The 26162-nt window shown below is 40.9% G+C and overlaps 2 protein-coding genes across 2 annotated transcripts; one reads left to right on the top strand and one right to left on the bottom strand.

Moving 5' to 3' along the window:
• Positions 1-234: 234 nt before the first annotated feature.
• cers5 (ceramide synthase 5) lies at positions 235-24089 on the top strand. The gene is made up of 10 exons (XM_041952293.1): positions 235-538; positions 11716-11821; positions 12824-12954; positions 13276-13333; positions 13456-13506; positions 15682-15774; positions 18214-18342; positions 19007-19113; positions 20856-21012; positions 23172-24089. Exons 1-10 carry the CDS (start codon positions 366-368, stop codon positions 23331-23333), a joined length of 1167 nt encoding a protein of 388 aa, XP_041808227.1. The 5' UTR covers positions 235-365; the 3' UTR covers positions 23334-24089.
• On the bottom strand, positions 23628-25992 carry LOC121617209 (cytochrome c oxidase assembly protein COX14 homolog). The gene is made up of 2 exons (XM_041952304.1): positions 25867-25992; positions 23628-24796 (listed from the first exon to the last, which is right to left on the bottom strand). The coding sequence occupies exon 2, from the start codon at positions 24784-24786 to the stop codon at positions 24610-24612; it is 177 nt and encodes a 58-aa protein (XP_041808238.1). The 5' UTR covers positions 24787-24796; positions 25867-25992; the 3' UTR covers positions 23628-24609.
• Between the last annotated feature and the right edge of the window lie 170 nt (positions 25993-26162).

The raw sequence follows: 26162 nt of genomic DNA, 5'->3' as shown, positions 1-26162 counted from the left end.
AAGCAGCAAGCAAGAGTCTGACACGTACCAAGTCTCCAGCTGTGAGAATAAGACATACCTTAACTGAACAAAACTGCGAATTTCTGCACCCTAACAGACGATGAGGAGATTTTGCTTCGTAAAATCACTTTTAAAACGATTTCCCCAGATAAAACATTGCGCGTTAAGATCTTATTTTGAAGATTTGAACCGGAAGTCGAGCCTCTATTCTGGTTTTCTTCACACTGGTGCGGTAAAGTTGAGTGGCAAATCATCTTTCAAGCGAACCAGGGGCAGGAGAGGCGCTCAACAAGTTTCACACAGGTTTTCTTTCGGATAAGAAACTGATTTCGTCTAACCGTCAGGGGACTGGAACACTGTGAAACATGGCTGCTCTTTCAGCCTGGTTTTGGAACGAGAGGTTTTGGCTGCCACACAACGTAACCTGGGCGGATCTGGCAGACCCAGCTCCCGGGGTGGAGTACCCCAAAGCCGGACACTTGTTGACTGCCTTGCCGCTGGCTTTGGGACTTTTCGCCGTCAGGATACTCTTCGAAAGGTTCGTACTTGAGCAGAGATGCAAACTCTTCGACTTTCGGCGATATTCGCCGTTTTGAATTGATGGTGGGGTGGGGGCGGGGGGTGGCGCGGGCGGGTTGGATTACTTTATAATGTGATGACAGCAACGTTAGCTAGTTTGTGTTTGTTAACGACTGGGTTTATTACCTAAGCAGCTAGCAGTCTAGCTTAGCACAGTGATTTCCTAAGATGAGACGGTGGAGAAGGTGAAAATGACAACTCGACGCGTTGTGTTCCGTGGCACGCGACTGCAAGTCGCGCGTGTTCCGCGTTCATTCTAGATAACATGCCTCGCGGCCTGTTTTTGAATATCCTCAGCATCAATTTAACGTCCAGACGAGCCGTATCGGTAAATACTCTGTCACTTTGTGTTGTGATAAGGAATCAGTACCAGATTACTTTTCTGAAGTATACCCAGCGGTCAGTGATGGTGGGCGGGACCCCTCATGTGGTTTAAAATTAATCTCTCAGGTGTTCTGGTCTGTTGTTTTGGAGATCACCTCATCCCACAGTAGTCTTTAGTAGTAGTAGTAGTGTTTAATGGATCTCTGATTTGTAAAAGCAGACTCCGTGTTTGTGAAGGGCAAGTGGAAACGCTGCAGCAGTGCAGATAATGCAAGATGGTACAGTTACAGTTATATTTTGTGTTGCTTCTTGTGTTATTTCCACAGTGACAGAGTCAGGGGAAAAAGCCTTTTTTTCAGCTCGTTGTGCCTGAACATCAACTGCCATCCCCCAAAATGAAATTGAAGGCTGTAATTATAAAAGACAATACCTCAACGACTCTCTCTGTGATTTTGCTACATATTTTTTGTTGTTTGGTTTTATCTTGTACACGCTTTAGGGATGAGAGTTTTGTTTTGACAAACAGGAAAGGGTGGAAAGAGAGGGTGGATTGAAATTGTCTACTCAAACTCTACTTTTATTTGTTTTTCTTGCCATATTTTAACAAATGTGTGCTTATAGTTGCCTTTAAACACTGTCTCTTGGGTCTGACTTGAAGTGCATGCAACACCATTACAGCTAAACCGACATCCACTTTGACGGGGCGCACCTACTCACTCTTCTCATTGATGTTTGGATAACTCCAAACTAGTTCGTGTAGTCACTGACTGTTAACCAATCTGCTTGTTTGTCCTTAGCTGCCCTTAACTGATGCGTGCATGCATGTGAGGGAGTGCTACCACTGCCTTGCAAGCCTGCTGCCTCTGTGACCGTGACGCATGCTTCTCACATATATGAACGAGGTATCCATCCACTCCTGTGCAGAAGTTAATCTGTGCTTTTGTTCAGGCCGCTGAAGTGGAGAAGACAGTAATGTACTGACACACACACAAACGCGCAAACTGGCTTGGTACACACTTGGATGGCAGCCAGCTGCAGGCCTTGCTACACAGCCAAGTGGAGACGTCCTGAGGCAATTTGCCCTAGCAAGCTAGAGCGAAGGGTTTCTGTCATTCATTTGTCTTTTATTGTACAGTTCAGAGGTTGTGGACTTATCTTATTACTGACCTGAACTTCTCCCTCAAATTAAGATGGGTCAAGCAGGGGTAGGAGATTGTGGGTGGGTCAGTCTGGTGTCACCAACAAGGGAGGTGTAGTTCCCCCACCAGTGAATCCCGATATCTTAAAACATCTCACAATTGTTCCCAGGTTGTCTTTGGATAGTTTTGATATTTTATTTAGCCTTTTGGTGTGGGAAGGCCAGGGGTGATGGGGCTGCTGAAGATCAAGTTTGACAAACCTCTGAGGTCCAGCTAAACAACTCCACACATGAAACAGAAGAGTTTCTCATGCAATGCGCAGAAAGTATGACTGTTGTTGAAAGACAGTCGCAACAGGAAAACCACTTCACCAATTTGTTGACTGAAACTTCGGTAAGTGTACTGAATGACCTGATACAGTGGTTTCACTGATGTCAGCACCGTACTTTATTCAATTTCAGTGAAGTATTTGCGCAGGCATTGATGCGTTAAGGGAAGGTTTGCCGCTCTGTGGCCCTTGCCTGTTTCTAAATCCGGACAAACCTGTCATGGGAGTCCTGTTTTGTGCAGCTTCGATGTAAAAGCCTTAAGAGGCGTGTTTAATTGAATTTAAGAAAATCTCAGACTATACACATGGCCCTAAACTCAAATTTCAAACACTCAGCATTGGCTTTTTAATGGATTCATCCCTTAATACTTTTCATTCTTTCATAGCTTTATTAAACAATGGCTAGAGTATTTTGTTTGCACAGTGTAGATGTCAGTACAAGGTCTGGTGTAGGGCTATGGAGAAACTATGGAGCAGTGATGTAGTTGTTGTGTATCTCAGTGGTGATATGACAAATAGGATAAGCAGAGGAAAGTACAATTTCAGTCAGTGTTGGTCAATATGAGAATATTTACTGTGAGACAACATTTTCATCTGGGTATTTTATATGTAAACAGTTTCTTAATTGATTGATTTTCAAGAAAATTGCACCATATCAGATAGACACAAAATACAGCATTTTATCCACATCACTCCTAGTTTAGTTTTGTCTGTGTTTGAGCATACTGGAAGTATAGACGATGAAAATTAATAGACACTGTAATGGCTGTGAGTGTTTACATGTGTATATAACACAAGGCGGATGTTGTCATTGCATATCTAGTTGTTTTTATTGTTAGCCGACTGAATGTCTATAAAAAGTTAATAATCAAGGTTCACGTAAAGATCAAATAGCCCAGGAATCACCATTAGCCGGTCAGCATTGCATGATCTTTAATCAAATGGCTTTTTTTTTAGCTGTCTGACAGTAAATGGAAGCATACGCCAGGGACAACACCTCTGTTGTTATACACGATACAACTGTGAAAAACAAACTGAAAAAGTTGGGACTCTGAGTAAAACTTCAATAAAAACAGAATGCAACTTTTTTTCTTTTTTTACAAATTAGCTTTTGTGCATTATTTATATACACACGCTCCTATAATTTCACAAGATATTATGTCCGTAAAGACATGAAACTTGATATGTACTTGAAATATTTTTTTGCTAATATGGTTAAATCCAATGCTGCAGATAAGAAAATGTACATGGTGTGATAACCGTCACATTTATATACCACGTTCTCCCAGGAAATCAGTATACCACTGCAGCCCTGATAGAAACACAGGCAACAAAGTTGGCTTTTATGTGTTAAAATTAAAATGGTTGGGTAGCAGGAGTTAACACCTACAGGGCCAGCCCCAAGCTCAGCCTCAGGCTTTGTTTAGTTTAAACACAGTCAAGATTGGTGGTGTCTGAGGAGATTTGCACAGGCATTTGATAAGCTGCAAACAGTGCAGAGGCACCTGTCTCAGGTGCCAAAGCTGACTGTCTGTCCCCTTCTAATGCGAGGCTGTCCTCGAGAGACTCGTCGACAGTGACGTTATCAGAGAGCGTTTACTCTGCCTGCACTGGGACCAGCTGACTGGCTCATTCATTTATTTATCAGAAAAAAACCTCGCACCACAGCTTGAGTTCCTGCTCCTCCTTGTGCAGAACCTAAACATGGTTGTGCTTTTAGGCACTCAATACAACACAAACACACACACACACACATACACATATTGTGCTCAAACACCTGCAGTAAGAGAGTCAGGTGCTCACACAATCACGCAGTGATTAGTTTTGATGAGGCCTTTCAGGCACATCCCGCCATAAACTCGTTAAAACTGGTTTTGATTCATGGCCTAATTCTAGTTTTGCGCTCTTTTTTTTTTGTTTTACATAGAGTTGCAAAGTGTGTGTGTGTGGAGGTGTGGATGCTGGTAGGTCTTGAAGGTAGCTTTTTGTTATGGCCCTCTGTCAACTTCCTTTCTGAGACATCATGTTTTGTCCCATCAATTTGGCAGCTTAAAGTAGTACAATACACATGAGCCCCGGCTGTTATTGCCATGGAGAAGAAGCTAATCAGAGGCACAAATTAAATCCCTGATGAATTCAAAGAGCTTTGTTGGTGCAGTTGAGAACAAAACAAGCTGCCATCATTGCTGAATGAATCCAAAATTGCCCAGAATTTAAAACTGAATTGATTCAAGCTGCAGGTCACATACCTGTCAACTCCCCATTTTCCCAGGATTCCTTATTATTTTACCCTCACTCAAGCGGCACCAGAAGAAGAGGAAATATGGTAATATTATAACATGAAATACACAGATTTTACTGTATCACAAGGAGGGAAAAGTGACAAAACTTCGAAACATAAGCGCGCCTCAGAGGTGCAGAAACATGCTCCAATAATGACTATTTCTACTATCCCTCCCATCCCTGTCTATGCTTTCAGTCACCCTCTTCTCCCAATCGTGTCTCTGGCCAGTAGCCTCTCTATAAAACACAACTGCATCATAATGTGTTAGTGATGTGTACATGTGATTCCAGTAATACATATTTAAACTAAGTACTAAATTCATATGCCCATGCGTTTTCATGCAGGGATGTTCACAGCATTTCACTTTTGACCAGGTGTCTGATTCTGACTACCTAATCGTAGTCGGTTAGTAAATGTAGGAACTAGTTAACCCCATCCTTGTTGCTCTGATATTTTAAAGCAAGTGGTTGGCTTCGCTGTGTATACTTGTCTAAATGTAAGGGGTATGTGGGCAGTGGAAAGAGTGGTGGGACCAGAGCAGGGTGTCAGAAAATCTCCCTTTTTTTTAAATTCCAGTGTTGACTGGTATGAGATTATGTTTTCAGTTTTTGAAACAATATAATCTTCATATTACATAACAGAATTGTAAACTCTGTGACCGGACGATTCTTGCTTAAATTCACCTCGGGAGTCTCAGGTCTTTGTGTCTTTGTTTTTTTAAATAAAAAATATTATATAATAAAATATAATAAAGTTGTTGCAATCTTATGTGCTTCACTGATTTAACCAGGAGAATTTCATGCAGATCTAAGCCATTGAAGTGCTTCAACTGCGAGTCACCTAACATTTTCTATGGTAAAGATTAATGGGACCTTAAGTCCTGGAACCAGGGTGCCTGAAAATCTTCACAACTCTATTGTCATGTATTGTATTGTGGTATTTAATGAAATTTCAACTTCTGACAGTAGACACACTTCAATTGCCTTCAGCGCTTCCACTTCATCTGAAATTTCCATTACTTTTCCCACTGACAAGTTGATTGACATTTCAACTGCTTTCATCTTTGACATTTCAACTGCATTTCTCCTTTCAGTGTGTGCACTTTCATGCAGCAACTATTTGGACAATCAGTTCATCGTTTTAGTAATTTTTCCAGTAAAATGTCAAACCAATTTCCTGGTTCCAGCTTCTCAAAATGTGAGGATTATGTATTGTGGTATAAATGCACTGACTGAGATTAATTTTTTTAAAGGTTTGAGCTGCTCACTCCAATTTTGGCCGATTCCAACTGTCCTTCTAAGAATTGTAATTGACAGCAAACACAAATATTTTCATAGCCTGGAAAATTCAATTGTATATAATTGTATATCAATTGTATATGTCAAAATATGTGTGAATTTGACCAGCAGAGAATACGATATGTCTGACACCCGATTGGCTGGTCACTGGTCGTGGCTGATCATGCAGAAAACCAGCTGATTTTTAAGTAAAATAAGCTATTTTAATATATCACCTCAGACTGTGAGTACTATTTTCTGACATTTTCTAGACCAAACAATTACTTGATTAATTTAGAAAATGATTATCAGTGATTATATCACTTTTAATTGATAATGAAAATAATCCTTGGTTGCAAACTTACTCCCAACTCTTTCAGGTCCTTTGAACAACAACAACAACAATAATAAAAAAAAACTTCAGCTTCTCCATCTCGGACAGCTTCCACTGTTCGTAGACATTTTACTGCAGTTACTTTCAGCTCTTACACTTAATCTGAAGCAGCCGCTAAAGTGAGTTGCAGCAGTGCTCTTTTAGCACCTTTCAGTATTTGTCTTTTGGCTGTCATTTCAACCGCAAGTTCCACTGATGTTTCAACTATTTTAACTTCTAGCTCTGCTCACAGAACCTGTTTGCGTGTCAATTTTTTTTTTATTTCTACCTGCAGGCAGTTCCTCTTTCTGAGTAATGTGACGACCGTCGGCAGCCCAACCAGCTCCTCCTCCTCTCGACCAGTTTCTTCTTGTTTAATCACAATCATTCTCTGCTGTTGGCAGTGACTTTGTGTTTGGGAGCAGTCAGGCTGTTTTGTGTGTGTGCGAGCCTTTGCCCTTCTAAGCCGCGTCATGGGATGAAATGTGTTAAGACCAAGCTTCGATGTGTGTGAGATTATGAATAGCCAGACTTGCCATCTAATCTGTTGTGGCCTGCGTTGACTGTTTTCCTCATACCTACCCGGTATGCTGTCTGTCTGAACCCTTAAGGAAGTGAGGGTAGATGCTAAATACAGCGTTGATGTGATGTATTAAACATCCTCCTTGTTCAGTGTTCTGTTTATTATCCACATAATCAGGCATTGTCTCTCCCCAAAGTCACGTTTCCTCCACATAACTGTCACTTCTGTTTTAAAACTTGCTGTAACTTCTCAAGTCAATGAAGGCCACAATTACATCCCGTACTGTGCTATGAATAGAGCTGTGCCTGCGCCTCAGCTTAGGCCCTGGGACTGGGACGTTTTCCCACTGTCAAGGTTGTATGTAGCTTTCTGTGAGCTGCTCGCGTCCGTGTACACAGACCACACTGAGCCTGTCTCTTGTTAGCTGACTTTGTGTGTGTTGGGTTGGTCCGGTTCTGAGAAGGAACAGGGATGTTTTGATGTTTTACATAAATAGATTAGCTTGCATGCCTTACTTTCTTCCCTCCTGTTGCTGCTGTCCGCCAATAAGCACTGCAGGCTCAGGCCTGTGTGGCCTGTTTGGCATAAATTTGTGCTTACAAGAGAACATAGACTGTTGCACCTGTCTGTGCCACCATCATCTCATCTCTTAGCTTATCCATATGATTAGATAACAGTTTAATAGGGAGATTGTTAGATAGCAAGCATAGGCACTGAAAGCCTAACAACCGAGTCAGTTCAGGGTGAATCAGACTTAGAAGCTACATCACACGGCGCTGCATGTTTGCTGTGCTCATTAAAAGCCTTTTATGCTTAAAGTGCATGTAGACAGTGTAATTGGGTTCCCTTGAATAGTGCTTAATAACATCATGCCACATGAACCTGAACCCTCCAGTATAACCTTTCTGCAGTATGTCTTTTGTGTGGTTCATTTGAAGCTCCACGGTACACCACGTTTTAATTTCAGTGTCCTGAAAATCATTCAGTAAGTCTCAAACTGTTCTTCAAAGGTCACTTAAAGGACTAAGTCAGGGGTCATCTTTAAAAAAAAAATGTTTTTGAATGTATAATCAGATTAAATGCTAAATGTTAAATGGGTGGTGTGAAACCCAGACGCTTTGATCTACATACTTTCCTGTGAACTAAAGGCCGTTTCAGGTTTAAGGATGCAGTACTTAGAGCTAAAGCTGGCTCCTGCAGGGAGACAATAGAAAACACAGAGGACAAGTGTTTTCCCTCAGGCAGAAGGTGCTGGTCTTTGTTTAGCGCAAAGGGGCACCAAGTGAGATGTATATGCTAGAATGCAGCCATTTTATCAGCCTAAATCACAAGTGGTTCTGCACTAGTGGGGCATTAGCTCTCGCCAGTGTTAAGTTAAAACAGCTAAAAAGTAAAAGGGTGTCCTACACCCGCAAGGAGCACTGTGTCGAGGTAAAGTTGGGGTCACCAGCATCACATCTCTTGTTTCTTCCTTGTATCTTCTGGTTTATGTCACAGACTGATCCTACAGGTCTTCGTGAGCCAAAATGATTCACAAAACATACAGCAGAGGCACATACAGGCACAAAACTAATTACATGTTGTGATCAGCTGATCAAAAAGGAGATAAACACTTACAGAAAGAGTCAAAATTAATTAATTTGGCATTAAAAATAGAGTTTGCTCTTGTATTTGCTCTCTATGTAGGCAGACAGTTTAAAATTTAGCAATGCAAAGTCTGCCTGGAAAAAAAATCTTCATCTGACTGGATGTTGAATAATGAAGTTCTCAACTTTTTTCGTAGATTAGATAAGGGTGAAGTGTAGGTTTTGCTGTTTATATGGTTTCGCTTCAGGCTTGAGGCAGAAAATTCTTTGCGCTGCAGTCTGAGAACTGCCTGATCACATGATCAAGTAATGCCGTGACATTTGGAATCGCGGGTGGCCGTTTTTATTCACCACTCACCACTCGCTCACTTCACGTTCCCTCGGAGGCATGAAAGTAGTTTGCGTTCCTCATTAACTCTGCGGGGTGTAGCCAGCTGAAAGGTTGACAGATCACCCCATACTGCAGCTTACAGTGCAGTCTTGTGGAGTTATTCCTGTATTTCTGGAAAGTGCTCCAGAATCTGGAGCGCTGTGTGACTTGGAGGGAATTGTGATCATTTACAGAATACAACTGGAATATTTTTTACAGCTTCTTGTAATCGCATGGGACTGTAGTCCTTCACTGCACAGTTATTTATTACAGTTAATTATTACTTATGTATTCAGCTATGCAGTGTACAGTGGTGTCTGGCAGGCTGGATAAAATAGCTGCAGCACGCACGACCATAAAGCAAACATCTCAAGCCGCAACACAGCATGCAACAAGACATTCTTTAACAATCCACAGTGTAACACCAAACTTTTTTTTCCCCTGCTGATTAAGTCTGCTGTCATTTTTTTTGATAACACATGGCTATGTTTTCAGTTTTTCAAGGTCAGTGTATTACTCACTGCATTACCATGCAGACCCATTGTTGCAGCCGTGCAATCTGCACATGTATCAGATCAAAATCACACCCGTTTCCCTGTCTGTAAGACTCAGTCTGACTGAGAATGACTCACTTCACACTTCTTCTGTGATATTTGAAAGAAGAATTTATAGCTGCTGTGGACATGCAAGAAGGCTTTCTTACGCATAAATATTTACATTATGGCCGTAGTGCATGTTTATCCTGCATGGTATAAATCAGAGCAATTCACTACCCCAAAACACAAGTTGCATATAATAGCTAACAAGCCATTCTTTACACACGTTCAGATGCAGTAGCTAATTGTAGCTAGCCGTCAAACATATGAGACAGTTTGTCTTACCTTTTAGTTACAGCACAGTTTTCCCAAATTTGGTCAGATAAACATTTATGGTGAGCTATGAGCTTCTTTCCTAGCTGAATGTGACAGTTCACTCATAATGCAAAACAGAATACAGGCAGGGGTCATGCAAGGCCATAATGTTCCCATAAGGAAGAGGACGTCCCAGAATCCCTGGGGACTTTGAGACGCTCCCCTTCTGCACGTTTTTGCTTTATTTCATCTGTACAATAGTTAGCTGTTAGCCAGTCACGCTACAGCCACTGCAACACATTAACCACACTCTCCGTGCATGGTTTCCCACTGGACACGTGATGCACACAGCCATTAAGACTGCTAGCACAGCCAGAGAGAGAGATAAGAGATGAAGAAAGTGTTTGAAATTTCATTTGAAAATAACAAGCTTGGCCTCAGCTTGAATGTGTATGCGACACAACGACCCCGGCTTGAACTGAGACCTGGTACTTGTGGGCTGTGTCGGTTAGCAGAACTCTATTGCAGCCCAACTGTAGTATATTCTCCAGCACTGAAGTGGTTGCTGTTGTGCGTTGTAAGACTTAAACCACTATGTAGGACTTAGTACCATTTAGCAGTGAGGTGATCATACACCAATGAAAACATTCTTATGAATGTTATATTCCATTTCTGCCATATGCTGCCAATAGATCCCCCAAATCTTCCACACTGGAGCTTTAACTTGTCCTGTGGAGGTTTCTTGAACAGAAGCAAAAGTTGAGTGTATCCTTGAGGGCTAACACACATGATGAATGCATTTCCTTCTCCATAAGACATTTGCAAAGATGAGTTTTCCTAACACTTTGGAACATGCATTCACAGGTTTTAACGTACGACAAAGAGGCCCTGTGGTGTAGCTCATTTTGTAGCCTGATATTAGCATTCATCTTGCGTGATCTGATTACAAGTGGACACCTCTAAGCGACACTTCACACCTGCATTACAATGTTACTGCTCTCACCACTTGAGGGACCACTTATGATCAGATGTCACTTCCCCACTCTATATGCAAATGAACGCATATGTTTCTGGGACAGACATACACAGTGTATTTTTGTTTTGTTTTTTTTTTACAAAGAAAGTAATCATTTATAATATTTGCTGTATTGACAAGAAGGCCAAAATAATTAGAATTTGTCTTTCACACAGTTGAGAAGGTTTCTCCTAACTCATCGACTCAGAAAATGGCCCATTTTTTAAGGTAGTCTGGGGACTTTCAGCACGGGTGACAAAGACGTAGCCTATATTGGACATTCACTGTGTATGTGAAATTTGACATGTTTACCACCAATAAAATGTTGTTTTCTTTGATGAATTTAGTGCACGTGGTGAAATCAGAAACAATGTGTTTAAACGCCCAGCTGCTAAATGTTGGCAAGTAGGACGACTTAACAACAACTTAATTTATTGCATGTAATGGCAAATTTACAAGAAGGCACAAATGAATAAGAATTAGTCATAGCCATCAAAATTGCACAGGTCAGGGGATATTCTTATGGGGAAATCAGTTAAAACAGACACATGAGACCAAAGAGCCAAAGGACGTAATTTGCATTACAGTGACCCAAATGGAAATAAACTGTATTTTCATGTGTTATTTCGCAGAGGACATCCTTTGAGTCTTTCCGTGTGGCCCAGGACGTATTAGCGCACACAAAAGAATATAGGCATACGCAGCCCAGATCACCTCAGAACGTGGTCTGAGTGATTGGCTCCTAATGCGTCTTGGATGCATTCAAACCTGTTGTCCCAGTTGTGATCAGATCAGTGCCATGTATAAGCAGGGCCTTTTATTTGTTGACCGGCCTCTGGTTTCTAGTGGTGAGAATCTTATACCACCAACTGGCAAAAAAGAGCAAACCCATTAAAATATGTTCACATTTTAGATATTCAACACAGTAGCTGTCAATGTGGAATGTGTGACGGAACCCTGGTTCTCCATCTGATCACAGACTGAATGCCATTAAAAACCTGGGACTCGTGTGCATATTTTAACACGGTTTGACCTTTCATTTCTCACACCTTCACCTCTGACACAGATTTATCGCCAGTGCCTGTGCCCAGAGTCTCCACATTCAGCCAGGTGTAGGACGAAGAGCTCAGCCCAATGCCGTGCTGGAGAAAGTGTTTACATCCATCACACAGGTTTGGCTTCTTTCTTTATCCTTAAAAGAAACATTTATGTACTGGAGTGGTTGTTGACTGATCATTTAGATCATCTGATAACTTAAGACAGACATATGATTACAAAATTGGGCATACAAGGGTAAAAGATATGGCACCTCCACAATTTAACACTGTATCCATTAAATTTGGGTTTAGTTACATGGAACAACAGACATAAAGGCTGATGGAAGGCATCAGTGTTGGCACCTTTATATTACTGATCACATTGTTCAGAAAACTTCAATACAATATGAACACAGCATTACCAGTCCAAGCAGTCCAGTACTACTGATACTTGGCTGATTGAGCTAAATCATAGTGCTATTTAGTGCACTAATACAGCTATTCAGTTAACAACATAATGAAAGTGTTCAACAAAAAAACTCTTAACTACCTAAAGACAAGCATGTCTAAAAAGCTTTTTTGCAAGATTTATAAGTATTGCTATTATTAGATCACACTGGGTTTACATTTTTACCCTATGCATGAAAAAACTAATATAATCTGATATTTCCCAGAACTCCAGTATATTCTTTATACAACTGATACAGAACCTGTCTGACATCAAATCATGCACTAGTTTCATGGAAACTTTTGTCCTGGCGCTGGATTTGCGGTTTCTTGCTCGAGCTTTCTGGATAACTCCGGAGGACGAAGGGGTTGGGGCGACTTACATGTGATAAAGTGGGGCGTGGATCCAAGCAGTGAAACTGATTGCTTTTTATTCAATCTAATAATTCTTGGCCTACTTTTCAAATGAAAAAAATCATGTGGATTTTGTGACTTTGTGGACTGAAATTCCACTGAAGGAACAGAACTACAAAGCAGTGATGCAAGAGCTCATTTCTGTCCTGATTCTGATAACATTTGCAGAAAATGTCTCACTTCTATTGTGGCAGCTTGCGGTCATCACTCAAACTGTTAGTGCCGACATTCTCCTGATGATCAATGTATTTGTTTTCCCGCTCTCTCTCTCCACAGAATCCAGACTCTCGCCATCTGGATGGCCTGTCCAAGCAGCTGGACTGGGAGGTGCGAAAGGTCCAGCGCTGGTTCAGACACCGCAGGAACCAAGATAAACCCAGCACGCACACTAAATTCTGCGAGAGCATGTAGGTTAATGCACGTTGTGCTCACCTTTAACCTCTCTGCAGGCTTGAACACACAATGGTTGTGCTTTCTGTGCAGGTGCCGTTTGACGCGTGTATGTTCCTGTTTTACTGCCTTCGTGAGGACATGTTTTAGACCATCATACTTTGGCTGTTTTAGCTGTGTCACTGTTAGACTTGGATTTAGATTTAAAATAAGAATAAGGATCAGGTTATGTTAGAGTAAGGATTGTGGCGAGACATGTATTGCTAATGGGTAGAGTACGGACAAGTAGATGTGTGGTTTTTTGCTTTAACCAGTCCTATTTTCTTTTTTACCTAAAGGTGGAGGTTTACATTTTATTCATGCATATTTACCTATGGGTTCCAGTTTCTGTGGCAGGTGAGCACTCACCCTCAGAGCAAGAAACATCAATAAATGCTATTAGCATTGTTTGATTGGCTGCTTATATTTCAATAGATAATGATCGATTGTTTGCTGAACTGATATGTGTTTGTTTCTAGTCCCCTTGGATGTGGGATACACGGCATTGCTGGTACGGTTACCCCTATCAGGTATGATGCAGTTCTAATCTCTGTCTATTTAATTTACAATCCAATACTACAGCTACAGCTGCAGAAATGACCTTAGAGCTGAACCAACAACATGAAGAGCTGAACATGCATCGCAGGGCTGTTGCATTTGGTGGCGTGATTTTGCCCCCTGAAGAAGTGGTGCACCATTAACCATGAAAAGCCATACAGTGAAGTAGCTTCTTTGGACTTTTTTTTCCTCTCCCACCTTCAGTGGTGGAATATAACTCGTTTACTCAAGTACAGCAGTTAAGTACAAATTTGAGGTACTTATACTTTCCTTGAGGCTTTTCATGCCACTTTCTCCATCTAATATTGTACTTTTTACCTCACTGCATTTGTCTGGCAGCTTTAGATGGTATTTATTTTTCAAAATAAGATTTTAATACAAAACACATGGAATATATAAAACATAAATAAAACCACCCAACAGTACAGCGATTGTCAGAATATTAATTGGCAGCTATTTTGATTTGAGTAATTTTTCATGTAGAAGCATTCCTCAGTTCATATGTGAGGATTTGCAGCTTTTCTTTGTCTCACTGTACGTGATATTAAATAATGAAGTCGTTAGTTTTGGACTGTTGATCCGACAAAACAAAGTATTTGAAGAAATCAGCTTGGGCTTTAGGAAGTGGTAACAGGAAGTGCTGGGATGTGCATGTAACTGAGTACGTTTACTTGAGAGTTGTACTTAGAGTATTTCATTTCATGCAACTTTATACTTCTACCCCACTACATCTTGGAGGAAAATATTGTACTTTTTTACTCCACTACATCTGAAAGCTTTAGTTACTGCCTGCTTGTCAAATTGCAATTCTCCATAATATTCCTATCCAGTGAAAACCACGTATCTACAAATGTGCTAATTTTCAATGTTTGTGATAAACGAAGAATTAAGTGTTCCTTTATGGGCTGAGAAAAATCTCCTACTTCTTAATCTAAACAAACAGTTTAAGAAGCCTCTTGGATTAGCTGGAAAATGCTGAAAACGGCTGTTTGTGTGAGCTCATGAAAGAGATGTGTGGTTCTCACAGGACTGCTGCAAACATATGATGATTTTATAGAATATGATGCATTGCTGTAGATTAAACCAGCACAACCTTGAACATCTGAAGCAGTAAAATCCAACATGCACATTAATGCAGCAGTGATAATAATCCAAAAACTACTACTTTTACTTCAGTAAAGGATCTGAATACTCCTTCCACCACTGGCCACCTCACACTAGAGCAAACAGCACAGAAGCATTGTCATTGTCTGCTTGCTTTCATTTTACTGTCTTTGTAATGTTCTTGTATGAGCAATAATGCGCCATTAAAAGCAGTCTGACAAGTATAAATATCATCTAGATGTTCTTGTCCCATCATGTCGAGAATGAAACAGTTACTATACATTTAGTGGATATTTAGTTTATAGAGAACCACTCTGATCCTCAGTTCTGATTGGCTGGCAAGATGATAACATTTTTCCATGAGACACATTTTCACACTACTTTCTGAAATACTAAAATGTGCTTTTATATAAATATGTGATAATCAACATTACGGCTTTTTTGGGCACCTAACTGTTGCTTAGCAGCCATGTTGCCGAGCACTCAGAATTACATGTCAGGAGTTATCTCTCCCTTTAATGTCTCTGGTTGTTGATTATGTTGGAAATCAATGGGCAGGATTCATTGGTGGCAATAATGAATTTAGTGTGATTTTTTGCACCAATGTGATGATCTTTAATTCACTGAACTAGCAAAAGCAAACTTTTCAGTCGCAGACAGATGCACTGGCATCATAAACTAACTCAGAATCAGATTTGTCCTGATTACAGCAGTAAAATTCACATATGTTTGAAATAGTCGTTCAGGAGGACGGAGATTTAAACCCTCACACAGTACAAACTACAAACTGTCTATCGTCATCTGCACGTTTTTATGAAATGAGTGATTGTTTAGAAAGCAGGACTTCTCACGTCTTGTAACTCTGGACATCATGGTGATTCACTGGACCAGGATGTGTGCTGTGATGCTTTGTTGCACAGCGGCGGTCACATGTCATCCTTTCACTCTCAATACTGTGTGATATCCAGTATAGTTAGAAAATGAGTGAATAAAATTCTCATTTGAGCTCACTCCCTGAACCCATCTCACCTCTGTCTCTTCAGATCATGACTCCAGGGCTTTACCACTACTATGTAACAGAACTGGCCTTCTACTGGTCACTCATGTTCTCCCAGTTCACCGACATTAAAAGGAAGGTAAGGGGAACAACGCCGGCTCTGTCTCTGTTAGGTTAGATCACACTGGCTGCACCGCAGCTGCCATTCCCTGTGAAACATTTGTTAATACATCCATTGTCCTTCATTTGGCATTATGTGGCAGAGAGTGTGCAAATGGGTATACGGATGTGTGTGTGTGACATTCTGATGCAACACATCTCAAATTTATGCTTTCTTACATCCTCTTACAGTCAGTTAATTTTGGAAGGTCACAAGTTTATGTTCCTTGTGAGTGGGCGGGGTGCGGCCAGTGCTGCTCAGTCTGTGAAGGCTTTGTATTTTCACCACGAGGGCGCCCACTGTCATGTGATGGAGCGGGCCTAACTCTATTAGAATTACAGAAATTCCACAGAATGCCAGCCTATTAGAGCTGGAGTTAGTTACAGCCGCAGACACTTGCCTTTAATGTTGTGGATGTTTTATGCAGCAAATGGAAAAGTAGGCCAGTGCTGCTTGTTTTAATTTGTCATCTGAAAGAGTTGAGCTGAAGGCTAAGAGGCGTTCTGTGTAGTGTGTGTGTGTGTGTGTGTGTGTGTGTGTGTGTGTGTGTGTGTGTGTGTGTGTGTGTGTTCATGACATGAGTTTTTTATGAGGCCAGTGAAGCTCCGGCTCAGCTGATTGCTTTTACTAGTTTTTCGTTTATCGTGCTAAATTGCATATTGCTGCGGAAATTCCCAAAGACCTTTCTCACCGTTTAACCTTTGCTCAACTCGGGGTTACGTTGGGATTACGTGACAGTTGGCTCTGAACCACAAAGGTAGTGAGTAAATATGCACATGAAAAGGTATTTCCAAACAAGCACAGGAGACGGTATTATCGCAAGCAGCGGTGATTGTCAGATTCGAACAGGTCGACAGAGAACTGTTGTCAGGCTTCTGTAAAGGTGGATGTTCCACTTCGTAGGCTTCACAAACTCATTCTTGATATCTCGCAGGAGACGTCAGCCTGAAATGTTGGAAATGCTTGTGCAAAAATGTCCACAACATGTTCCTCAGTAGCCCTGGTGATGTAGAGACCGACTGCAGAATGTATGTTGATTTATGATAATGTCAAACAAGGGAAAGCTTAAGGTACTGCCTAGTAAGCCGACTGGAATTATGGAGCGACCAGATTCAATTTAAGATTCGGCATATTCAAGACCAAATATATTTTTCACCATATCTTTTTTCTGTGTGTCTACCCTCACAGTCTGCTGCTGTCAGCCCATGCCACTTGCCTGTCAGATGCAGATGTCTCCTATCTTAAGCTTCGCTCTTAAGCTGCCTGTGCCTTTGTATTTGTCTTAGGTTGGTCTGCTGTTAATCTTTCACCCATGTCTTCTGTCTCTGTCCGAGTCTGCCCGCACGAATCAAGCACTTCCAGAAAGTTAGACTTCACTTTCTGCCACTTCAGGTTTTATCCGTTTCCTCTAAAAGAGTGAACGCTGCCTGTTAAGAAACATTGGTGATGAAATTCAGTACAATTCAGTTTTGTTCGAGCACAGTTACAAAATTCAGGAGTCCCCTCTCGCGACGGTCGCACATCAGGCTTCTGGTCCGGCTTTGTTGAAGTGCAGCTGTGGGCGTCATGAATGGGGGCAGAGATTGTCAATCACGCAGCACTAAAATCTTTAGAGAGGAGAACTGCTTCCAGTGCAAAGAGCATTGACACACGTCCGCTCAAAGTGTTGTCTCCAACATGTGTATGTGTCACAAAGCAGGCCCTTGTAGCAGAGTAAAGATAATTGTGTGTTTGTTGTCATGGCTACCAACAGTGGATCGTCCTGGGGGAAAAATCACCAGGCGTCCACTGTGACTTCTTTTACATCTCTCCTTACTTAGAACACATGTTTGGATAAATTTGCATCCCCGGCACAGCTGCGACCTTCGATCTGTTCTCGGCTGATCTTAGACAGTGTATGCTCTACTGTTGTATGTATTTGTGGACTCTTAATTTCCTGTTTTTAATGACCTCTTATCTATTTGCATTATCTGTTTTATTGCTACATCATTGTGGCTAGAGCCATTTATTATGCATTCTTGATCACATCTTAACTGACTACTGTGCTTCTTCTTTTGCTGTTTCATTGATCCGCCATTTGTTCATCATGTTATTCCTTCAACTTAATTTTCTAAGGACTCTGTGTTAACATGATTGTTTGATTTTGAGAAGTGCTAAATGCTTCGTGTCAGCTTTTTTCACTTTTTTTTGCCTTTATTTGACAGTGACAGTGCAGACAGAAAATGTGGGGGTACAAACGGGGTTACATCTGCAGTATATGTCCACTAGTTCACCTACGTGTTCTGAACTGTATTTCCTTTGTTACACAGCAGTTAATGCTCTCAGTGACAAAACAGAGATGTGACTCCACAGCAACTTTAAAGGTAAACGTTCACGGTACGTGCATGCTAACCATCCCTCTCCCCTTTTTAATCCCAGGACTTCCTGATCATGTTCATCCATCACCTGGCTACAGTTAGCCTGATCAGCTTCTCCTACGTCAACAACATGGTGCGAGTAGGGAGCCTTGTGATGTGTGTCCACGACGCCTCTGACTTCCTGCTAGAGGTCAGTAAGACACGGTGGCGACTCTGATAACACACCACAAGATTCCTCTTTGAATTGCGTTGAAGCTTTTATACCATTGCACGTTTTTAAGCAACTAACTACGTATCAAATATGCTTTACATTTTATTTATGACCTCTGTGTTTCGATCATGACCTTCGGTAATATTTTAGATTTATGTTTTATTGCCATCATAACATACACTCAGACTGGAACTGAGCCAGTTAAACCACTCTGTGTACTTATGAGTTTATTATATTTTCTGATATAAAAAGTCCACTAAATGAAGCAGTGTTTTGCATTTAAAGCAGATATTGAACAAAAATTAGCATTGATTCACAAATACTAGACAAAAAATATGGAAAATATAGCAACTTATTGCTACTGCTGACACAGTAATTGTGTAGCCTCAACTGTTACATACAGTAGCTTCCTTTTAGGATGTTGTTCACTTGCCTTTTTGCTTCACATCAGCTGGTGTCTTAAACAATGGAGATGGATTGTGATTGCTGTTCAGTGTTTTCAGTCACTTCCCCTTGGCTGAAGTCCAAACAGATTAGAGGTATGAGCCCGTGGATTAGATTGGGCTGATGAATGGTAAAAGAGATTCTGCTCTGCATAAAGCTCGTTATACACCATTACTTCTGTTATTTTCCTTTCCTACAGGCAGCCAAGCTGGCCAACTATGCCAAGTACCAGCGCTTGTGCGACTTCCTCTTCATTGTGTTTAGTGTGGTATTCTTCATCACACGACTTGTTATATATCCAATATGGTGAGTTCTCAGTGACACCCGCAACCTCACTTTGAGTATGATATCTCCTCCGCCATGATGGTTATCAGTTTATTACTGCACCAGAGCCTGTTGATACGGAAGCCAAGACCATCGGTGCTTCCAGTCATTTCTTTAATGCCATTATCTCTAGATCACAAGTTAATTACTTTGTTATCGCAAGAAAATGACCTTTGTTATCTCGAGTTAATGACATAATCTACCCGTTATCATCAGAAAACAAAAGGTCGTTTCCTCTTATTACTCATAATGTTTATCAGAGATCAGGAGTGTAATGGCAGCATGCATAGATGCAGTCTTGACAACTGTAGCAACTGATTCATGATGAAATTATGAGGCATAGGCATACCCGTTATTGATCAACACACTGGGCTGTACTTCAGTCTTACTTCTTCATATACATGGGTATCATAAATGCAACCACCCACCAATGTGAGTAGTTTGTTTTCCAGTTCTACTGTGCCAATGAGAATTATTTTGGTTGCAGCCTACTGGACGGTAACACGTGCTGTATGTAAGCTATTCTTTACAATTATTAGCCATAATGTAAATACCCTCATATCACATCACAAGGGAAAACATTCTTACAGCAAATGGCAAAAGTTCAAGATAAGTTCACACGGTTTGCTTTGAAACTCCCAAACCCACCATACAGAGCAGTGCCTCTATGTCATAGTCCACTCTTATGAAGTGGTTTTCCGTGATCAATTATCTCATTATCACAAGAGAACAAGCTTTGTAATCTCATGGTAATGAAATAATGAACTTGTGATCTCGAGCTAATGGCATTGAAAAAATGGTTGGCTTTTATGTTATGTCCCTGGCGAGGCAGGGAATGTTTAACCATAAATAATACTCTAGCTTTAGCTCTGAAGGTGGCTGAGCTCAGGATGAAAATGTGAGCAGAACAATGTGTTTTAGCTTTGTTTTTGTAAGCCAATGCTTGTACAGAAAACATTATAATCCTACTGTGCTTTAGTTTCTGAAATTGCTGTCATTGCAGGACATATCCTGTAGCTATAATTTGTCACACTGGTTGGCAACATGGCGGAAACCACCTTGCTTTTGTTGTCAAGAAATAGCTATAAAGTCACACGGCTGCCAGTTTGTAAATCAGATGTGGCAATCTCCAGCACATCTACGGTGGCAGGCTGACAGATTCATCGTTTTACTTGTTGCCCGGAGCTCTGCAGAGATCCGCACTAAGGTTCAGGCTTGAGTGAGCTGTTTAGATAGCGACTGTTACTTGACAGGGACCTGGATGTTGAAGCTCAGCCTCTAGAGAGACGGACAATAGGGAACCTATCATTGGCATAAGTAACCTGAGCAGCTATATTCAGTGTCTTGGTGTGGATGAGTGATAAAGCTAGTGTTGCCGGTGCAGTTACCTGGACTGAAATCCATACCTCTGCTGGGGCAGGTGGGTCTGTTGACAACCTCCTGCCACTCACCTGGATTTAAAGGAAGACGTGGCCTCACCAGACACTCACCTGACGTGACAGTAGATCTCTGTTACTCGCCTGCTTGGTTGCCATTTGCATCCCAATGGGAATTACAGTCTGTACTGTTATAATGAGTGGGCATCATTAGAGATTTAGATTTAGATTCAAGTACAGCTTGCCTACTTTTGCTCTCACTGGGGTAAATTTTTGCATGTGTGCATGAGCGTGTGCGAGAGAAAATAAATATGTGCCCTCACATGCACATCTTTTTGTCTCATCCAGGATCCTGAACTCCACTATGTTTGAGAGCTGGGCCATAGTCGGGCCGTACCCGTCCTGGTGGCTCTTCAACTTCTTACTGCTGGTCCTCCAAGTGCTGCATATCATCTGGTCCTACCTCATAGCCCGTATAGCTGTCAAAGCCATGCTGCGGGGCAAGGTGGGTCGCGGCACAGACTGGATGTTAATGAGATGTACTGAGCTGAAGCAATTATTTCATTAAACTATTAATTTAATCAAAAGAAAAAAAAATCACTAGTTCTAGCCTCTCAGATGTGAAGATTTGATGCTTTTTGTGTGTTATGTGATAGAAAATTAAAAATATTTGGGATTTGGACTTCTGTTCAAACATAACAAGACACTTAAAGGTGGGCTCCCACCTTGACTATTCGATGTAAATAAGCAGCAGATCAGTTTGTAATGAAAAGCATTATTTATTGCAGCCCTGCTGTTTTGACCTGCTGAAGGGTTTGACATCCTGTACATCCAAGCTATTCTATTGTGTGATCTTCAGTTTTCTGGTATGAGCACCTGTTAGTTTCACTTCACGGTGTAATTTCTAGAGGTTTAGTGCAGCTCAAACTCTATCCAAAGTGCCCTAGATCACAGGATTCAGCACTCTCCTTTAATACTATTGTGAAAGCAAAGATTGACCAAAACGTTCCACACCTATTGACCCTAAACATTAACTCAAAACCTTTGCAGGGACATAACGAGGCTTTTCAAATTATTAGATTAGATGAGTGACGAGTGGAAGGGCCATAAAGGAATTGGTCCCAGCCAGGCATCTGCCCATGAGCACAATGTTTACTGACATGTAAAACATAACACCATGGCTATTTTTGGTGATGATTTTGCTGCCTCTGCACTTTTTTCCAAGCTGTCCCTGACTCTGTCTCATTCTCTCTGCAGACGCCGTTTGTTTCCTCTCCCTCTGGAATGAGAGAGGGAGATCCTGTCTTTCTGTCTGTCTTTGTCCAATGAGTCCTCCTGCACTACTCTCTCACTTCTCTCCGTTTGCTTTGTCCGCTTGAGACCTTTACCTTCTCTGTTTCTGGCTGTAAGTTTCTGTTGACTGGCTCTGCTGCGATTCCTCTCACACATCCTTTCACAATCCCAATCTGTCGTGTCCATTTCCAGAAGGATTGGGTGTAGTTGCAGTGGGTTTAATTGGACAGCTGTTGCAGTAGAGTAACACTTAAATTCACTTAGAGAGACCGCAGTAAGGCGAGAGTTGTAAATGATGAGTAATGTGGTAATAGTGCCATGAATGTCAGGTATGTCCAACTGTTTCTCATTAGGCAGGAGCATGTTGAAATTGTCCCGCACCACCACCCTGTGGTTAGGATGAAGGCAGCTGATTTGCATGAATAAGACATTTGTGGGGCTGCTTTTATTCCCCTTTATATTTTATTTTCATACATACCTGTAACTTATTTCAAACAGTAGAACACTGAATTAAACCCAATCTGCCTGCACCTTATTATAAGTTATTATTGTAAGTTGTGTAGGTATTGTTGTGGTTCTTTTTTTATTCATAGATTTTTTTGTTGCTATTATAAATATTCAGCATTATTATTACAGATGTTCTTCCTTCAATGTACTTTACCTGCAGTTATGAGAAATATATTATTCGCTCCTCTGCCCGGTTACAGGCACAGTCAGCTTCAGGAGTGTCATGTTTCACCTGTAAGACTCACGCCACTGTTCGTCATCTGTGATGCTGATTTCCACACAGTCAGAAATGAAAAGTATGCGCCCTGCTTCATAGTTCAGTGAGAAAAAAATCCTAGTTCATCACAGAGCATTTCTTCTGTGTCAGTCACAGGAGAGACTGAACCAGTCTAGTTCTACCCAGTTTTTTTTAATGAATTTCTTTCCTTGGGTATGAACACATTTCTGACCACAGGCAAGAGAAAACAAATAGTCTCCAAATGAACTGTTAAGCTAGTCTGGACACGAATAAACATGTTCCTTTATTATCACTTTAGTATTACGTGATCACAGACCAGCGGGATTTATAAACATGAGTGTGCTCTGTGCACTTTAGCATTATAGGACTTCTAGGTAAGAAGTCGTATGATGATATATATATATATATATATATATATTGAAATTCATCACAGAAAAAATCACTCTCACATTGTTCCTAGCAGTGATTATGATGGTGATCAAGATACTTCAGAGCTGGTCAGTTTTCATTTAGTGTTCACATTATTTTGTCTATCTCCTATAGTTTTGTTTTTTTTTTTACCTCTGTTAAAAGAACAATATCCTACAAGAGCTTATCGATGTTTTCTTCCCCCACCTGCTCTCTAGGTGTGCAACGATGTCCGCAGTGACATTGAGAGCAGCTCGGACGAAGAGCCCGACATGCCCACAGAAGGCCTCAAGGGTTCTCATACTCCCAAAGGAGAAAACGGCACTAATGGCCACTGTGCTGCTGCTAAAGCCCGAGTGAAGAACCACAGCAGCTGGTGACATGGAGCCTGAAGCTTGGAGCCCCCTGCAGTTCATCCCTCACAGCGTCTCCATGAGCTTTATCCAATGACATTCCCTTGACATGCAAGGCTCACACCTACAAACACTTACACACACACACACACACACAATCTGCTATCACACATCACACTGACAGTGAGTGCTCACAGATTCATACGTTGGTGGACTGATGGTGGATACAAAGACACTGACACCTGCTTTGAAGAGCCCTGTAATGACATGTTCGACACGAGTCGAGGTGAAAGCTGAAATATGGAAGTCAGATGAAGCAAGTGATTTGCGTAGCCTTTTTTTTTTTTTTTTTCCAAATGATGGGATTTATTTGCTGCCAGATGTTGGTTGGTTTCAATGTTCTCTCCCAGTTTTATTGGTCAGAAGAACTTGATTATTTTTGTTTTAAGGATTAATTCACACTGGATCACAGAGGGCAGAAAACTGCTGCTGCACTGCTCTAGGGCTTCAGACTTTGAGGTTTGTTGTATTTCAAACAGTGATGTCACAGCAGGTATTATATATATATATATATATATATATATATATATATATATATATATAACTGTGTTGTTATACCTGTGGTTTTATTAGCTCTTAAAAGAGCACCTGCTGTCTGTGTGTGTGTGTGTGTGTGCAACCAGAAGTACAACACTTTAAAGTTGTAATAGCAGCAGTTTCTGTCCTTTGCAATTTATTGTGGATTTAGCTTTTAACCACATTATTTGTCATGTTTATTTGTTTTACTGTTTTTTTTTTTTTTACTACTTCTGAGACCAAATGTGTATGAAATAGTTTGACGTCACTGCCTATAGAGGAATCCAGGTATAAGGACTATACTAAATGTCTGGTATCAAGTTCTCACTTGAGTGCCTTGCAAAAATGTATTTCCAAATATATTCTGTCGTTGAAATATGTCTTTCTTGTTGCAGTCCTGCTTATGAATGCTACATTGCACTATGTGGTTAAAGGCATTTAATTTAACATAGTACAAACAATTACAGCCATCTTCACTTCTCAACCATTGTCACTCAGAACATGGATTTTACACAGGCCATTGATGCCAGTAACATGTTCTTGGTTAATTTGCTTGGTGATGTTTTTAGAAACAAAACTTCTTCCTTGAAAGGGAAACATCCTCAGTGAAATCACACAAACATCCTCAGAAGAATTAACATCTTGATGATTTAGCGAGGCCAAAAAAAAGGGGGGGGGAATGGAAAATGTCCACATCTGTGCAAAAAGAAGAGCAGTCCTTCTGACCTCAGTCCTTGAGGACTTCAGAATCCTGGTTTTCTGCTGCCAGTTTCAGCTGTTTTTGCCTCTGCATGTAGCGGTATGCTCGCATCGAACACAGGTAGCCTCCATAGACTGTCAGCAGCATCATCGAGGCGGAAAAGGCCCGATAGCTGATGTCAGCCAGCCGTTTTCCAGTCACCATGATGAGGATCCTGAAGGAACCAGGAACAGGAAGTCAGAACAGGTTCACTAATGGGGTGGACAATGTGACAAAATAAAATATTTTTGCCACACCATTTAATAAATTGTGGTTAATTTGCAGGATCAGCCAAACAACATTTTGTTAGATTAATGTATCCATTAACAGGTCCTCAAAAGTATTTTTTTTCCCATATCATGATACATACCAACATTGTATTATATAATTATACATACCATGATTGAGGATTTTATGCCCATCACCCACTGCGAATACTATAATGTTTAAAAGGTACTTGCTTTTCACACTACTTTATTACACTACATATTAGGATGAAATTGTCCTTACGACATTGATCTGACAGCTGCAGTTACGATATGATGTATGATCCTGCATAAAACTAACCAACAACATATAAAGTGAAGTCAGCTCCACTTCAGCCAGCTACAATACTGAAACACTTGCACGTTTATGCATCACTAATTAGAATCCAACAATTTAAAATCGATTATATAACAACTCTGTACAGGATCATTCTAAGTACATTCTGCAGATAACAAATATGGATCTTTACTCAAGTGAATTTTAAATGTATTATGACTAGTAACTGAGTGCAACTGCATCATGGTAGAAATCTGAAAAACTCCACCACCGATGCACAGTACTTATATACAGGTAAGTAAAGCAAATATCCACATATTGCAAAGATTTTACTCGTAAATAGTGACAACTCGCCCCGGACGAAATGAAACACCAACAGTTACAATTCAGCTGTGCAGTAACTCCAACTGCCATTTTTGAATGGCGGAGAATGGCGATTCCAGTCACGGCTGATGTGAAGCATATTAAAATCTCAGTGTTTGCTACACAATTCGCCTTGAGCGTCCCTAAATGTTAAGCACTCTGGTGCCTCTACAAGTTAAAACACTCCCCTTGTCTCGCTAAAAGCTAACGTTAGCGGGCAGCCGGTTAGCTCTGCATGCACGGAAGTTCGCAGTTTGGTCATAATTTTATTGACTTAGAAAAACCTGACGCCTCTATGGTGTCTGCTCTCAGAGCAAATAGCAAATTGTATTTTCTTACCTTTTATGAAGAAAATGATAACAAGCACAGGTGATCGTTGTTGTCCTCAATGTCAGCAAGTCAGCATGCGAAATCAGCGCGCAAGCTATCTAACCTTCGCTTTCGTAAGGTACGGAAACGGAGAGGGGACATTTCTCGCCTTCTTACAAAACTGCGAGCAAAGTAACACTGCGCCACCTAGTGACCCGGAGTACATAATAATTTGCTTCTCTATTTTGAAATACTACATTGTGGTGTAATTTTATATTGTTGTATTGTTACTTCTCACTCTAGTGTTACTGCATTTGAAACCGTTA

The sequence above is a fragment of the Chelmon rostratus genome, chromosome 2 (assembly GCF_017976325.1).
Source record: "Chelmon rostratus isolate fCheRos1 chromosome 2, fCheRos1.pri, whole genome shotgun sequence".
Lineage (NCBI taxonomy): Eukaryota > Metazoa > Chordata > Actinopteri > Chaetodontiformes > Chaetodontidae > Chelmon > Chelmon rostratus.
Note: the sequence above shows the minus strand (reverse complement) of the source record. Positions and strands in the feature narration are given on the sequence as shown.

Bases quoted from the DNA above. Each gene is read 5' to 3' on its own strand.
- cers5 (XM_041952293.1), top strand. From the start codon at position 366: ATGGCTGCTCTTTCAGCCTGGTTTTGGAACGAGAGGTTTTGGCTGCCA. The intron at 15,775-18,213 runs GTAAGGGGAACA...TTTTAATCCCAG, and splicing joins TCACCGACATTAAAAGGAAG to GACTTCCTGATCATGTTCAT. The intron at 21,013-23,171 runs GTGGGTCGCGGC...CCTGCTCTCTAG, and splicing joins AAGCCATGCTGCGGGGCAAG to GTGTGCAACGATGTCCGCAG.
- LOC121617209 (XM_041952304.1), bottom strand. From the start codon at position 24,786: ATGGTGACTGGAAAACGGCTGGCTGACATCAGCTATCGGGCCTTTTCC.